General features: G+C 42.5%; 1 protein-coding gene across 1 annotated transcript in view; it reads right to left on the reverse strand.

Moving 5' to 3' along the window:
• The window catches only part of LOC146064682 (uncharacterized), a 337,031-nt gene that overhangs the window by 106,507 nt on the left and 214,506 nt on the right, over positions 1 to 16,018 (reverse strand). Inside the window, exon 11 of the mRNA XM_083178470.1 lies at positions 13,315 to 13,389. Coding sequence (XP_083034596.1) covers positions 13,315 to 13,389 — 75 coding nt within the window. The remainder of the gene's footprint in view (positions 1 to 13,314; positions 13,390 to 16,018) is intronic.

The raw sequence follows: 16,018 nt of genomic DNA on the forward strand, positions 1-16,018 counted from the left end.
ACCAGTACAGATATTAACAGAAATTTCTAGAATAAGACTGTAAGTGTTCCTAATTTGGAAAACCTGAATCAATAGAATTGTGTACCTCAATAGAAGGGAGATTAGACTCCCAATGAGCAACTAACTACTCAAGAAATTTAGACCAATAGGTTGAGTCCATTAAGTTGCCATGTCCTAAAAACAGTACATTATCTCCACCAGGTGCAGCAGAGCTTATAAAGGATCTATTGTTATTAAACGTCTAGTTGGAGACTCACCCCATTTCAAACTTTTTACCAATTGAAAAGTTGATTTACCCAGATGACTAAGCCAATCAGTGTTATAATCATAATTGTAAAGTCCTTGGATTGTTTTATTATTGGTAAAATGAAAAAATGTATGAATTGTGAATAAGTAATTTTAAAGTTTATATTCTTATGTTTGTAGAAAACCCCTGATGAAGTCCTTGATAGGACGAAATGCGTTGGGACGTTTGTTTGCTAATTTGAAATACACTATTGAAGTTTTTTATCGTCTGGAAAACCACCAATACGAAGTGGAATAAGAGACTTTTTAATAAATGTTTATAAATTTTGGACTTTACTTTGATTTACTCTGATTTACTTTGGAATCAAGTAAAGGCTATTATAGAACCAATCACTGAAGGTTCAACAAGGGCGCCAACTTACAACTGAAAATGGAAAGTTCGCAAAGGCAATGATTTTGCATTATTCAAGCAGAATTCAGTAATTGTTTTACTTTTCGGTATTCATATTACAGCGGATGCAATTGCAGGACCAGTCCTACACATTTGCAGAAAGGGTCCTGAGCTTGAGCAGTTTCCCAATTATTGGTAAACTGCAAGTTGGATCAATATGTGATCCAACCTAGGCAAGAACCTTATATTATGAAACTCACTTTGACATTTGCTAGATTTTCGCAGGTTTTGAAGTTTGTGAAAGGATAATATGCCAGTACTCAGAACAATATTTTTATATAAACCCATATTTTAATAATCCCAAATGTCTACAAAAATATATTCACTCACATTCGTTGGTTACTTAAAAAATTGGGTACTTGTTTCCTAGCACGGCCACAACGATCATGATCGTGGGCATCGTGAGTAAAAATCGGGGGCCCGTGATTTCCCATAGGGAACAATGTTAAATGCCTCAATTTACCCGCGATGCCCTCGATTTCACATAGGAAACCATGTTAAATTGCTCAATTTCCCCAAATCATCATAGGGAACAATGGTAAATGGGCCAGAAACCCCCCAAAACACCCCTGAACAGTGAAATGTCCCCCCAAAAGTAGTTTACGCCACCCCACGATCAATGCGAACCCGAAGCGTGGCCAGCGTAGCGAGCCCGCGAGGGGCGGCGGTACGCGTCCTCCGACCTTTTCATACCCCCACTATCCACGTCGGCGTGGAGTTGAGAATAGAATAGTGTGGCGAGCGCAGCGAGCCACTGAGCCCGAAGCGTGGCGAGCGGATGCGGATACCTGTGAAGACCGCGAAGGGACGCGTTTACCTGTGAAGGTATCCGCGTTCGCTCGCCACGCTTCGGGCTCGGTGGCTCGCTGCGCTCGCCACACTATTCTGTTCTAAACTCCACGCCGACGTGGATAGTGGGGGTATGAAAAGGTCGAAGGATGCGTACCGCCACCCATCGCGGGCTCGCTACGCTGGCCACGCTTCGGGTTCGCATTGATCGTGGGTTGGCGTAAACTACTTTTGTGGGGACATTTCACTGTTCAGGGGTGTTTTTGGGGGTTTCTGGCCCATTTACCATTGTTCCCTATGATGATTTGGTGAAATTGAGGCATTTAACATTGTTTCCTATGGGAAATCGGGGGCATCGCGGGTAAATTGAGGCATTTAACATTGTTTCCTATGGGAAATCGGGGGCATCGCGTCTGGACCATTTAAGCCTTTTTTAGCCGCATACAACGCGACCGACGCGATTTTGACTTTTTTCAATGCATTTCAATGGGTAAATCGGGGGCATCGCGTCGGTCGCGTCGCAGACCACTAAAAATTACACCCGATGCCCGCGATTGTGGCCGTGCTAGGAAACAAGTACCAAAAATTGAAAGCAGATACAATTTGCAGAACAAAATGTAATATTCACAAAAAATAATAATAATAATTTTCAGTCAACAACCACCTGACAGAATAATGGCCATGAGGGGAGTGTTGAGAGCTGTGGTTGGTGGGGTGGTAGTTTAGCTGATAGCAGTGAAAGTGATAGGAGCAGCCAATGATTCTCTTTGGGCTATATGGTCTCAATATTCTTTTTGTGCAATTATTCAGAATTGTGCTGTAGTGCTGCTACGCTGTGCAGTTTGAACTTATCTACATCTTACAGAAGGAATCCAGAGATTGTGACAGAGGCCCTTATTCTGATCGGTGCGGCCCGATGAGAATATGCGGCCGCAACCGTGCAGGCGAATCCCCGCCTTCCATACGGATCGCCACCTGCCGTCCGTACGCGGATATGTGGCGATCCGCATGAAATTGGACGGGGATACGCCTCCTCCGTCTTGGGAGCTGCCCCTGCATTCGATGGTCGTCGAACATCGAATGCAGGGCCGCACGCTCCACCAGGTCCCGCAACACAAGACCACACGGACACTTGTCCGTGTGAAATCATGTATGGGGGCGGGCAGCTGACATCCGGCGATGTCAGATGCCCGCCCCGTACCCACGCGTCACGGCCTCATTACCATGCATACGCCCCGCGTTTGCATGGGAACGCCCATGAAACGGGGGGCGTATGCATAGGGTAATGAGGCTAAGTAGCCCCTCACGCCCCTCTACGCCCCCTGTGCGGCGTATAAAGAATCCATGCGGCGAAATCGCCTGCACATGCGCAGAGTGACCTCTGCACATGCGCAGACGATAAACATCGGCGGGCCGTACGCAAGCGGGAATATCCGCACCGATCAGAATAAGGGCCAGAGTTATATGTGAACTATTACATGACAATATTGCAGAATTGTATATGCCTGTTAAACTATGGTCTGATTTTTGCTTTTCTAGCAATCACCATCAACACCACCAGCAGCTTGAATGTGTCGTCTTTTGGAAGTTGCCTTTTTCCCACTTGCTAATGAAAGAAATAAAAATAAAAATATCATCCCTAACTGTTGATTCCTTTGCTTTCACAAAATTAGCAGAAAACTGAATTTAAAAGAAATGTAAAACATATGCAAATGTGAGTTCTACTGGTATAATTTGTCATGCTCGGCATGAATCGGCAAGAGCGAAAAACGGCCACAAAAATGGCCGAAAACGGCTGAAACTTTGCCATAACCACGTGAATTTGCGGCAAATTCGACTATTCATGCAGTTTTGCCAATGCTGGATGTCTCGGCCAGGTGAACAATCGGTTCGAGGATTGAATAGGGCGGGTCTAATTCACCCTAAATACAGTGAAAAGTGCTGGTTTTTCATGTGGAGAAAAAGCCTGGCAGCTTCAGCCAAATGATACACCATAGTCATTCCCACCCTGTTCTAAACTAATTCAACACATAGCGATGTGTGTATGGTCGATCTGTGCTAACCAATGTTCTCTGGTTAGAACACTGGCGATTTGACTAGGTCTTGACTACACGTAGTCAAGATCTGAGCTGGCGTTTCCCAGGAATCTACACTACTATGGGGTGTACAACGAAGCGGTCTGTGCTTAAATTCTAAACAGATCGCTTCGAAAAAGGGCTATAATTGCCCCATGTATGCTCCTAAACTCTTGTGGATCAAAGACCATATTCTACTCACTGCTCCCCTGACCCTCCATCCGCTTCCTACTCCTATACAGCAACAACAAAACAAACTGTCTAACCTGTCTTTAGCTTCACAAAAGAGTGAGATCAGTGCACAACTGATGCCAAAATCAGAGGGTTTTGGCCTGCATTCAGGTTGGATCACATATGCTAATCTACTCGCCACAATGCAATGCAAGAGGAGGTGCACACCACTTTCTTGCAAAAGTTCATCTGCTACTGCAGCCTGAGTAAGTCTGTCCTTACTCAAGCTTACAGTTGCAGGGGACCTTGCTCAACCAAGTAAAACTGTACTGCAGATGCGGTACTTGGCCTAACCACACCAGGAAAACAAATGCTGAACACCTCCACCCCACACTGTGAACACTTCTGCCTGTCAATAAGGCAGAGGTATTCGTATTACAGCGGATACACATTTGCAGAAAGAGTCCTGTGCTTGAGCAGTTTCCCAATTATTGGTAAACTGCAAGTTGGATCAATATGCGATCCAACCTAGGCAAGAACCTTATATTATGAAACTCACTTTGACATTTGCTAGATTTTCGCAGGTTTTCTCAGCAGAAAACCTACAAAATGTCACATGCAAGTAAGGTCAGCACATTGAAACTCCATGCCTATTAAATGATGAAGATTCTCACACAAAACTCTCATCGTAATTTGGCGAGCGCAAACAATAGTAATTAAAAAAAACAGACCCTATTACATTTCTCCGGGACAACGGGACACTGAGCAATATGATTGCTGCGCAATATATTGCTAGCACTATATTGCCAGCGATTATATTGCTCCGTGTTTACGAACCTTAACCTGAGAATTGCTGATTGATTACAGCACCTGAGTGAGATATGCTCAGCTCTCACTGATTGAGGCCCATGTGAGAGTAGAGTTCCTTGTGCTTCCTATAAAAGGTAGTCTCTGGCAAATAGACACTGACAGAGCATAGGTTCACTAACCTGCTCCAGCTATTGAAGAGCAGGTTCCGCTGTCTGGATATTGGATACATTAGTGGAATTCTTCTATGTACCCCAGAGGAAGTTGGTGACATAATTATCTGTATACTGTATGCTACACAACATCGCCCTTAGACATGAAAGTTCGGACCTTGGGGCCATAGAGGAATACAGCAATGACACATATTTTACATCACCATCTCGGGATGTCGTGAATACGCAAAGGGGTTATGAAGTTTGTAAAAGGATAATATGCCAGTACTCAGAACAATATTTTTATATAAACCCATATTTTAATAATCCCAAATGTCTACAAAAATATATTCACTCACATTCGTTGGTTACTTAAAAAATTGAAAGCAGATACAATTTGCAGAACAAAATGTAATATTCACAAAAAAAAAATAATAATAATTTTCAGTCAACAACCACCTGACAGAATAATGGCCATGAGGGGAGTGTTGAGAGCTGTGGTTGGTGGGGTGGTAGTTTAGCTGATAGCAGTGAAAGTGATAGGAGCAGCCAATGATTGATTCTCTTTGGGCTATATGGTCTCAATATTCTTTTTGTGCAATTATTCAGAATTGTGCTGTAGTGCTGCTACGCTGTGCAGTTTGAACTTATCTACATCTTACAGAAGGAATCCAGAGATTGTGACAGAGTTATATGTGAACTATTACATGACAATATTGCAGAATTGTATGTGCCTGCTAAACTATGGTCTGATTTTTGCTTTTCTAGCACTTACCATCAACACCACCAGCAGCTTGAATGTGTCGTCTTTTGGAAGTTGCCTTTTTCCCACTTGCTAATGAAAGAAATAAAAATAAAAATATCATCCCTAACTGTTGATTCCTTTGCTTTCACAAAATTAGCAGAAAACTGAATTTAAAAGAAATGTAAAACATATGCAAATGTGAGTTCTACTGGTATAATTTGTCATGCTCGGCATGAATCGGCAAGAGCGAAAAACGGCCACAAAAATGGCCGAAAACGGCTGAAACTTTGCCATAACCACGTGAATTTGCGGCAAATTCGACTATTCATGCAGTTTTGCCAATGCTGGATTTCTCGGCCAGGTGAACAATCGGTTCGAGGATTGAATAGGGCGGGTCTACTTCACCCTAAATACAGTGAAAAGTGCTGATTTTTCATGTGGAGAAAAAGCCTGGCAGCTTCAGCCAAATGATACACCATAGTCCTTCCCACCCTGTTCTAAACTAATTCAACACATAGCGATGTGTGTATGGTCGATCTGTGCTAACCAGTGTTCTCTGGTTAGAACACTGGCGATTTGACTAGGTCTTGACTACACGTAGTCAAGATCTGAGCTGGCGTTTCCCAGGAATCTACACTACTATGGGGTGTACAACGAAGCGGTCTGTGCTTAATTTCTAAACAGATCGCTTCGAAAAAGGGCTATAATTGCCCCATGTATGCTCCTAAACTCTTGTGGATCAAAGACCATATTCTACTCACTGCTCCCCTGACCCTCTATCCGCTTCCTACTCCTATACAGCAACAACAAAACAAACTGTCTAACCTTATTCATAAGCAGTCGTATGCAAATATGCAGAAAATACATCAATTCGTATTCATGGCACATTCCTTTTTCCGAATACGAATGCATATGCCATCGAAAGAATACGATAAGGATTCCTAATTTACTAACCAGCCGTATGCAATATACAGCCGGTAATAAGCAAGATATGACCAGTAATTGCCTTGAAAATACGCTTTTAAATACTCCTCATTTTCCAGGCGTATTTGGCATTAGCTTGCATGGATCAGTGCAGCATTCAGTGCAATTTATTTTAAAAAACGATATATATATATATATTTAAATATATTTTTCAAAATTTACATTTTCAAAATGTATTTATTTATTTCTTCTATTTTTTTACACTGAAACTGATCTGTGCAGGCTGCCGACTCATATTTGTATTTAGCGGTCGTATATACAGGCTTTAAAAAGAATTTGGTGGAATAAGCCTGCCTACGCCACAGGCCAAATCAGTAAATACGACAGATTAGTAAATGTGCCCAACAGATCGAGGCGCTCTCTTTTAGTGGGGGTCTAGCGGTCGGATCACCAACTGCCAGCACCCAGTTTGTGAAAGGATAATATGCCAGTACTCAGAACAATATTTTTATATAAACCCATATTTTAATAATCCCAAATGTCTACAAAAATATATTCACTCACATTCGTTGGTTACTTAAAAAATTGAAAGCAGATACAATTTGCAGAACAAAATGTAATATTCACAAAAAAAAAATAATAATAATTTTCAGTCAACAACCACCTGACAGAATAATGGCCATGAGGGGAGTGTTGAGAGCTGACGTTGGTGGGGTGGTAGTTTAGCTGATAGCAGTGAAAGTGATAGGAGCAGCCAATGATTCTCTTTGGGCTATATGGTCTCAATATTCTTTTTGTGCAATTATTCAGAATTGTGCTGTAGTGCTGCTACGCTGTGCAGTTTGAACTTATCTACATCTTACAGAAGGAATCCAGAGATTGTGACAGAGTTATATGTGAACTATTACATGACAATATTGCAGAATTGTATATGCCTGCTAAACTATGGTCTGATTTTTGCTTTTCTAGCACTCACCATCAACACCACCAGCAGCTTGAATGTGTCGTCTTTTGGAAGTTGCCTTTTTCCCACTTGCTAATGAAAGAAATAAAAATAAAAATATCATCCCTAACTGTTGATTCCTTTGCTTTCACAAAATTAGCAGAAAACTGAATTTAAAAGAAATGTAAAACATATGCAAATGTGAGTTCTACTGGTATAATTTGTCATGCTCGGCATGAATCGGCAAGAGCGAAAAACGGCCACAAAAATGGCCGAAAACGGCTGAAACTTTGCCATAACCACGTGAATTTGCGGCAAAATTCGACTATTCATGCAGTTTTGCCAATGCTGGATTTCTCGGCCAGGTGAACAATCGGTTCGAGGATTGAATAGGGCGGGTCTACTTCACCCTAAATACAGTGAAAAGTGCTGATTTTTCATGTGGAGAAAAAGCCTGGCAGCTTCAGCCAAATGATACACCATAGTCATTCCCACCCTGTTCTAAACTAATTCAACACATAGCGATGTGTGTATGGTCGATCTGTGCTAACCAGTGTTCTCTGGTTAGAACACTGGCGATTTGACTAGGTCTTGACTACACGTAGTCAAGATCTGAGCTAGCGTTTCCCAGGAATCTACACTACTATGGGGTGTACAACGAAGCGGTCTGTGCTTAATTTCTAAACAGATCGCTTCGAAAAAGGGCTATAATTGCCCCATGTATGCTCTTAAACTCTTGTGGATCAAAGACCATATTCTACTCACTGCTCCCCTGACCCTCCATCCGCTTCCTACTCCTATACAGCAACAACAAAACAAACTGTCTAACCTGTCTTTAGCTTCACAAAAGAGTGAGATCAGTGCACAACTGATGCCAAAATCAGAGGGTTTTGGCCTGCATTCAGGTTGGATCACATATGCTAATCTACTCGCCACAATGCAATGCAAGAGGAGGTGCACACCACTTTCTTGCAAAAGTTCATCTGCTACTGCAGCCTGAGTAAGTCTGTCCTTACTCAAGCTTACAGTTGCAGGGGACCTTGCTCAACCAAGTAAAACTGTACTGCAGATGCGGTACTTGGCCTAACCACACCAGGAAAACAAATGCTGAACACCTCCACCCCACACTGTGAACACTTCTGCCTGTCAATAAGGCAGAGGTATTCGTATTACAGCGGATACACATTTGCAGAAAGAGTCCTGTGCTTGAGCAGTTTCCCAATTATTGGTAAACTGCAAGTTGGATCAATATGCGATCCAACCTAGGCAAGAACCTTATATTATGAAACTCACTTTGACATTTGCTAGATTTTCGCAGGTTTTCTCAGCAGAAAACCTACAAAATGTCACATGCAAGTAAGGTCAGCACATTGAAACTCCATGCCTATTAAATGATGAAGATTCTCACACAAAACTCTCATCGTAATTTGGCGAGCGCAAACAATAGTAATTAAAAAAAACAGACCCTATTACATTTCTCCGGGACAACGGGACACTGAGCAATATGATTGCTGCGCAATATATTGCTAGCACTATATTGCCAGCGATTATATTGCTCCGTGTTTACGAACCTTAACCTGAGAATTGCTGATTGATTACAGCACCTGAGTGAGATATGCTCAGCTCTCACTGATTGAGGCCCATGTGAGAGTAGAGTTCCTTGTGCTTCCTATAAAAGGTAGTCTCTGGCAAATAGACACTGACAGAGCATAGGTTCACTAACCTGCTCCAGCTATTGAAGAGCAGGTTCCGCTGTCTGGATATTGGATACATTAGTGGAATTCTTCTATGTACCCCAGAGGAAGTTGGTGACATAATTATCTGTATACTGTATGCTACACAACATCGCCCTTAGACATGAAAGTTCGGACCTTGGGGCCATAGAGGAATACAGCAATGACACATATTTTACATCACCATCTCGGGATGTCGTGAATACGCAAAGGGGTTATGAAGTTTGTAAAAGGATAATATGCCAGTACTCAGAACAATATTTTTATATAAACCCATATTTTAATAATCCCAAATGTCTACAAAAATATATTCACTCACATTCGTTGGTTACTTAAAAAATTGAAAGCAGATACAATTTGCAGAACAAAATGTAATATTCACAAAAAAAAAATAATAATAATTTTCAGTCAACAACCACCTGACAGAATAATGGCCATGAGGGGAGTGTTGAGAGCTGACGTTGGTGGGGTGGTAGTTTAGCTGATAGCAGTGAAAGTGATAGGAGCAGCCAATGATTCTCTTTGGGCTATATGGTCTCAATATTCTTTTTGTGCAATTATTCAGAATTGTGCTGTAGTGCTGCTACGCTGTGCAGTTTGAACTTATCTACATCTTACAGAAGGAATCCAGAGATTGTGACAGAGTTATATGTGAACTATTACATGACAATATTGCAGAATTGTATATGCCTGCTAAACTATGGTCTGATTTTTGCTTTTCTAGCACTCACCATCAACACCACCAGCAGCTTGAATGTGTCGTCTTTTGGAAGTTGCCTTTTTCCCACTTGCTAATGAAAGAAATAAAAATAAAAATATCATCCCTAACTGTTGATTCCTTTGCTTTCACAAAATTAGCAGAAAACTGAATTTAAAAGAAATGTAAAACATATGCAAATGTGAGTTCTACTGGTATAATTTGTCATGCTCGGCATGAATCGGCAAGAGCGAAAAACGGCCACAAAAATGGCCGAAAATGGCTGAAACTTTGCCATAACCACGTGAATTTGCGGCAAATTCGACTATTCATGCAGTTTTGCCAATGCTGGATTTCTCGGCCAGGTGAACAATCGGTTCGAGGATTGAATAGGGCGGGTCTACTTCACCCTAAATACAGTGAAAAGTGCTGATTTTTCATGTGGAGAAAAAGCCTGGCAGCTTCAGCCAAATGATACACCATAGTCATTCCCACCCTGTTCTAAACTAATTCAACACATAGCGATGTGTGTATGGTCGATCTGTGCTAACCAGTGTTCTCTGGTTAGAACACTGGCGATTTGACTAGGTCTTGACTACACGTAGTCAAGATCTGAGCTGGCATTTCCCAGGAATCTACACTACTATGTGGTGTACAACGAAGCGTTCTGTGCTTAATTTCTAAACAGATCGCTTCGAAAAAGGGCTATAATTGCCCCATGTATGCTCCTAAACTCTTGTGGATCAAAGACCATATTCTACTCACTGCTCCCCTGACCCTCCATCCGCTTCCTACTCCTATACAGCAACAAAAAAACAAACTGTCTTACCTTATTCATAAGCAGTCGTATGCAAATATGCAGAAAATACATCAATTCGTATTCATGGCACATTCCTTTTTCCGAATACGAATGCATATGCCATCGAAAGAATACGATAAGGATTCCTAATTTACTAACCAGCCGTATGCAATATACAGCCGGTAATAAGCAAGATATGACCAGTAATTGCCTTGAAAATACGCTTTTAAATACTCCTCATTTTCCAGGCGTATTTGGCATTAGCTTGCATGGATCAGTGCAGCATTCAGTGCAATTTATTTTAAAAAACGATATATATATATATATATTTAAATATATTTTTCAAAATTTACATTTTCAAAATGTATTTATTTATTTCTTCTATTTTTTTACACTGAAACTGATCTGTGCAGGCTGCCGACTCATATTTGTATTTAGCGGTCGTATATACAGGCTTTAAAAAGAATTTGGTGGAATAAGCCTGCCTACGCCACAGGCCAAATCAGTAAATACAACAGATTAGTAAATGTGCCCAACAGATCGAGGCGCTCTCTTTTAGTGGGGGTCTAGCGGTCGGATCACCAACTGCCAGCACACAGTTTGTGAAAGGATAATATGCCAGTACTCAGAACAATATTTTTATATAAACCCATATTTTAATAATCCCAAATGTCTACAAAAATATATTCACTCACATTCGTTGGTTACTTAAAAAATTGAAAGCAGATACAATTTGCAGAACAAAATGTAATATTCACAAAAAAAAATAATAATTTTCAGTCAACAACCACCTGACAGAATAATGGCCATGAGGGGAGTGTTGAGAGCTGACGTTGGTGGGGTGGTAGTTTAGCTGATAGCAGTGAAAGTGATAGGAGCAGCCAATGATTCTCTTTGGGCTATATGGTCTCAATATTCTTTTTGTGCAATAATTCAGAATTGTGCTGTAGTGCTGCTACGCTGTGCAGTTTGAACTTATCTACATCTTACAGAAGGAATCCAGAGATTGTGACAGAGTTATATGTGAACTATTACATGACAATATTGCAGAATTGTATATGCCTGCTAAACTATGGTCTGATTTTTGCTTTTATAGCACTCACCATCAACACCACCAGCAGCTTGAATGTGTCGTCTTTTGGAAGTTGCCTTTTTCCCACTTGCTAATGAAAGAAATAAAAATAAAAATATCATCCCTAACTGTTGATTCCTTTGCTTTCACAAAATTAGCAGAAAACTGAATTTAAAAGAAATGTAAAACATATGCAAATGTGAGTTCTACTGGTATAATTTGTCATGCTCGGCATGAATCGGCAAGAGCGAAAAACGGCCACAAAAATGGCCGAAAACGGCTGAAACTTTGCCATAACCACGTGAATTTGCGGCAAATTCGACTATTCATGCAGTTTTGCCAATGCTGGATTTCTCGGCCAGGTGAACAATCGGTTCGAGGATTGAATAGGGCGGGTCTACTTCACCCTAAATACAGTGAAAAGTGCTGATTTTTCATGTGGAGAAAAAGCCTGGCAGCTTCAGCCAAATGATACACCATAGTCATTCCCACCCTGTTCTAAACTAATTCAACACATAGCGATGTGTGTATGGTCGATCTGTGCTAACCAGTGTTCTCTGGTTAGAACACTGGCGATTTGACTAGGTCTTGACTACACGTAGTCAAGATCTGAGCTGGCGTTTTCCAGGAATCTACACTACTATGGGGTGTACAACGAAGCGGTCTGTGCTTAATTTCTAAACAGATCGCTTTGAAAAAGGGCTATAATTGCCCCATGTATGCTCCTAAACTCTTGTGGATCAAAGACCATATTCTACTCACTGCTCCCCTGACCCTCCATCCGCTTCCTACTCCTATACAGCAACAACAAAACAAACTGTCTAACCTTATTCATAAGCAGTCGTATGCAAATATGCAGAAAATACATCAATTCGTATTCATGGCACATTCCTTTTTCCGAATACGAATGCATATGCCATCGAAAGAATATGATAAGGATTCCTAATTTACTAACCAGCCGTATGCAATATACAGCCGGTAATAAGCAAGATATGACCAGTAATTGCCTTGAAAATACGCTTTTAAATACTCCTCATTTTCCAGGCGTATTTGGCATTAGCTTGCATGGATCAGTGCAGCATTCAGTGCAATTTATTTTAAAAAACGATATATATATATATATATATATATATATATATATATATATTTAAATATATTTTTCAAAATTTACATTTTCAAAATGTATTTATTTATTTCTTCTATTTTTTTACACTGAAACTGATCTGTGCAGGCTGCCGACTCATATTTGTATTTAGCGGTCGTATATACAGGCTTTAAAAATAATTTGGTGGAATAAGCCTGCCTACGCCACAGGCCAAATCAGTAAATACGACAGATTAGTAAATGTGCCCAACAGATCGAGGCGCTCTCTTTTAGTGGGGGTCTAGCGGTCGGATCACCAACTGCCAGCACCCATGGGAAGGGGACGCGTGCACACAAGATGCACACATGTCCCCTTCTGACGGAGCTCCCCGTTGGTCCCCGCCGCCTCCCCATCGCTGTCCGCCTTCCCCATATATAGCTAGGAACACAGTTTTGTCTGGGGTAGGGAAAAGCTTTGACTAGGATGTCTATAGGCTACACTAGCTTGTTGAGCAAACTATAGCTCCTCTGGTATGATCATTAGTAACTTCTAAATTAATTATATTGATTACTACATTGTACATTTCTATGAATCCAAAAACAATACAAAATATTTTTGCAACATACCAACAGTTGCGTCACGGTTTGTATCTGGGTCCCGAACCATAGGAGTAACCTCCAATGTGTCTTCATCGCAAGCAGCTGAAATAATTTTAATCCATATTAAAATCTGAAATCTGCAAATAAGAAAACTACTAAAAGAAGAAATACCCTGTCTGCTGATTCACACTGGTTAGTCTTACTTTCTTTGTTCTGTAGGGTTCAACTTTCACACAAATATGAAATGGCAAAATTACCAAGAATATAAATTGTGTGGAATATACATAAATACCATCTATACATAAATTCCAATGGTAAAAAGTTCAATATTGCATTTAAACTGTAGAAATTTTAATAAGTTTCCCTACAGCAGTCATGACAATGATTGGATGATGGAAAAAGTTGGCATCAATAAAAAAAAATCTAAAGGAATATTTTAACAGAAAGAGGGATTTTGTACTTACCGTAAATCCTTTTCTCCGAGTCCACAGGTGTCACTGGAGTTACACTGGGGAATAGAAGGTGACCACAGGGAGCATGGGCATTTTAAATAAAAGATTAGAGTGGCTAAATCCTCCCCTTCTACTTCCCCTCCGGGTCAGTCATAAAGGTTGTGCCCGGAAGGGAGCAGGAAGATAAAACACACTTCCGAAGAGGAGGTTAATACCACATACAATCATTCAATACAAGATGAAAGAAAGAACAGTGAGAAAACACTGAAAGTTCAAACATACACAGTCAACAGACAATGTAACATATTAACTTAGTATATAAGTATAAAAATATATAACCATAGTAACCCAGCAGGGAAACTCCAAGGTAATGGACTCTGCAGGACATAAGCCCTGAGGTAACTTTAAAGAGAACAGCGCTGCGGTGGGCGTCCAGTGACACCTGTGGACTCGGAGAAAAGGATTTACGGTAAGTACAAAATCCCTCTTTCTCCTTTATCCACTAGGTGTCACTGGAGTTACACTGGGGACGTCCCAGAGCCCTCAATCCCGGGTGGGTGAGCGCTGAGATCCCCTTAACACCCTGCGGCCAAACATTGAAGCAGGAGCCGCAAAGGTATCAAACCTGTAGAACCTAACGAAGGTTCTGCAGCCAGACCAGGTAGCCGCTCGGCAGAGCTGCTGTAGAGAAACCCCTCGGGCGGCCGCCCAAGAGGACCCAACCGACCTGGTTGAATGCGCTGTAATGCAACTAGGAGGAGTCCGTGAAGAGGTGACATAGGCCTGACGTATAGTCAACCTAATCCACCTGGACAGCGTCTGTTTAGAGGCTGGCCATCCACGACGCACAGGGTCGTAGGTCACAAACAGCGAATCAGACTTCCTGATTGAGGCTGTACGGGCTACATAAATTCTTAGAGCCCTAACCACATCCAAGGATCTCGCCTCCGGGGAGTCCTCTGGAAAGGCAGGAACCACGATGGGCTGGTTCAGATGAAAGGCCGATACCACCTTTGGGAGGAAGGCCAGGCTGGTACGGAGCTCCGCTCTGTCAGGATGAAACTGTAGAAACGGGGAGCGACAAGAAAGAGCCCCCAGTTCCGATACACGTCTGGCAGAAGCCAGAGCCAGCAAAAGTACGACCTTCCAAGTAAGGTAGCGAAGGTCCACCTCCTCCAAGGGCTCAAAAACTGAGGACTGAAGGTACTCCAGCACCAAGTCCAAGTCCCAGGGAGCCGTTGGAGGACGAATGGGGGGCTGCAAGCGAAGCACCCCCTGAAAGAAGGTTTGAACCTCTGGAAGAAAAGCTAACTTCTTCTGAAAAAAGATAGAGAGAGCTGAGACCTGAACCTTTAGAGTATTCAGCCTCAGCCCTGCCGACAAACCTTCCTGCAGAAAAAGGAGGAGTCTCGCCTTCTTAAACAGGCATGTAGAGACTCCACGCCTCTCACACCAAGCCACATAGGAGCGCCATATCCTGTGGTAGTGCGCTGAGGTAACCTCTTTCCTGGCGCAAAGCATGGTGGGTATAACCGCTCTAGGTATACCTGCCCTCCTCAGGATGGACCTCTCAGCAGCCACGCTGTCAAATGCAGACGACCTAAATCTGGGAAGATGAAGGGTCCCTGGCTGAGAAGGTCTTCCTGAAGAGGCAGAGGCCACGGCTCGTCGATCAGCATAGCTGTCAGACTGGTGTACCAAGACCGACGAGGCCAGTCTGGAGCCACCAACAGGGCCGTGACCCCCTCTCTCCGGTATCCGTTGAAGTACCCGGGGTATCAGCGGGAATGGCGGGAATAGGTACACATACTGGAAGGGCCAAGGAGCCACCAGCGCGTCTACCCCCTCTGCCTGAGGATCTCGTGTTCTTGCGAAGAACCGGGGAAGTTGGAAGTTGTGGTGGGACGCCATCAGGTCCACTTGGGGACAGCCCCAGCGATGTACCAGCTTTTGAAAGACTTGAGGGTGCAAGCACCACTCTCCTTGATGAACGTCCCGCCGACTTAGAAAGTCGGCCTCCCAGTTCTCCACTCCGGGGATGAACACGGCTGACAGGGCTAGGGCATGGGCCTGCGCCCAGACCAGGATCCTGCTGACCTCCTTCATGGCTGCGCAACTGCAGGTTCCTCCCTGCTTGTTGATGTACGCGACAGTCGTGGATTTGTCGGACTGAACACGAACAGCTTTGCCCTGGAGAAGAGGTCTGGCCTGGAGAAGAGCATAGTAGACAGCTCGTAGCTCCAGAATGTTGATGGAAAGCAGACTCTCCTGTTGCGTCC

The sequence above is a fragment of the Crinia signifera genome, chromosome 1 (assembly GCF_055691185.1).
Source record: "Crinia signifera chromosome 1, ASM5569118v1, whole genome shotgun sequence".
NCBI lineage: Eukaryota > Metazoa > Chordata > Amphibia > Anura > Myobatrachidae > Crinia > Crinia signifera.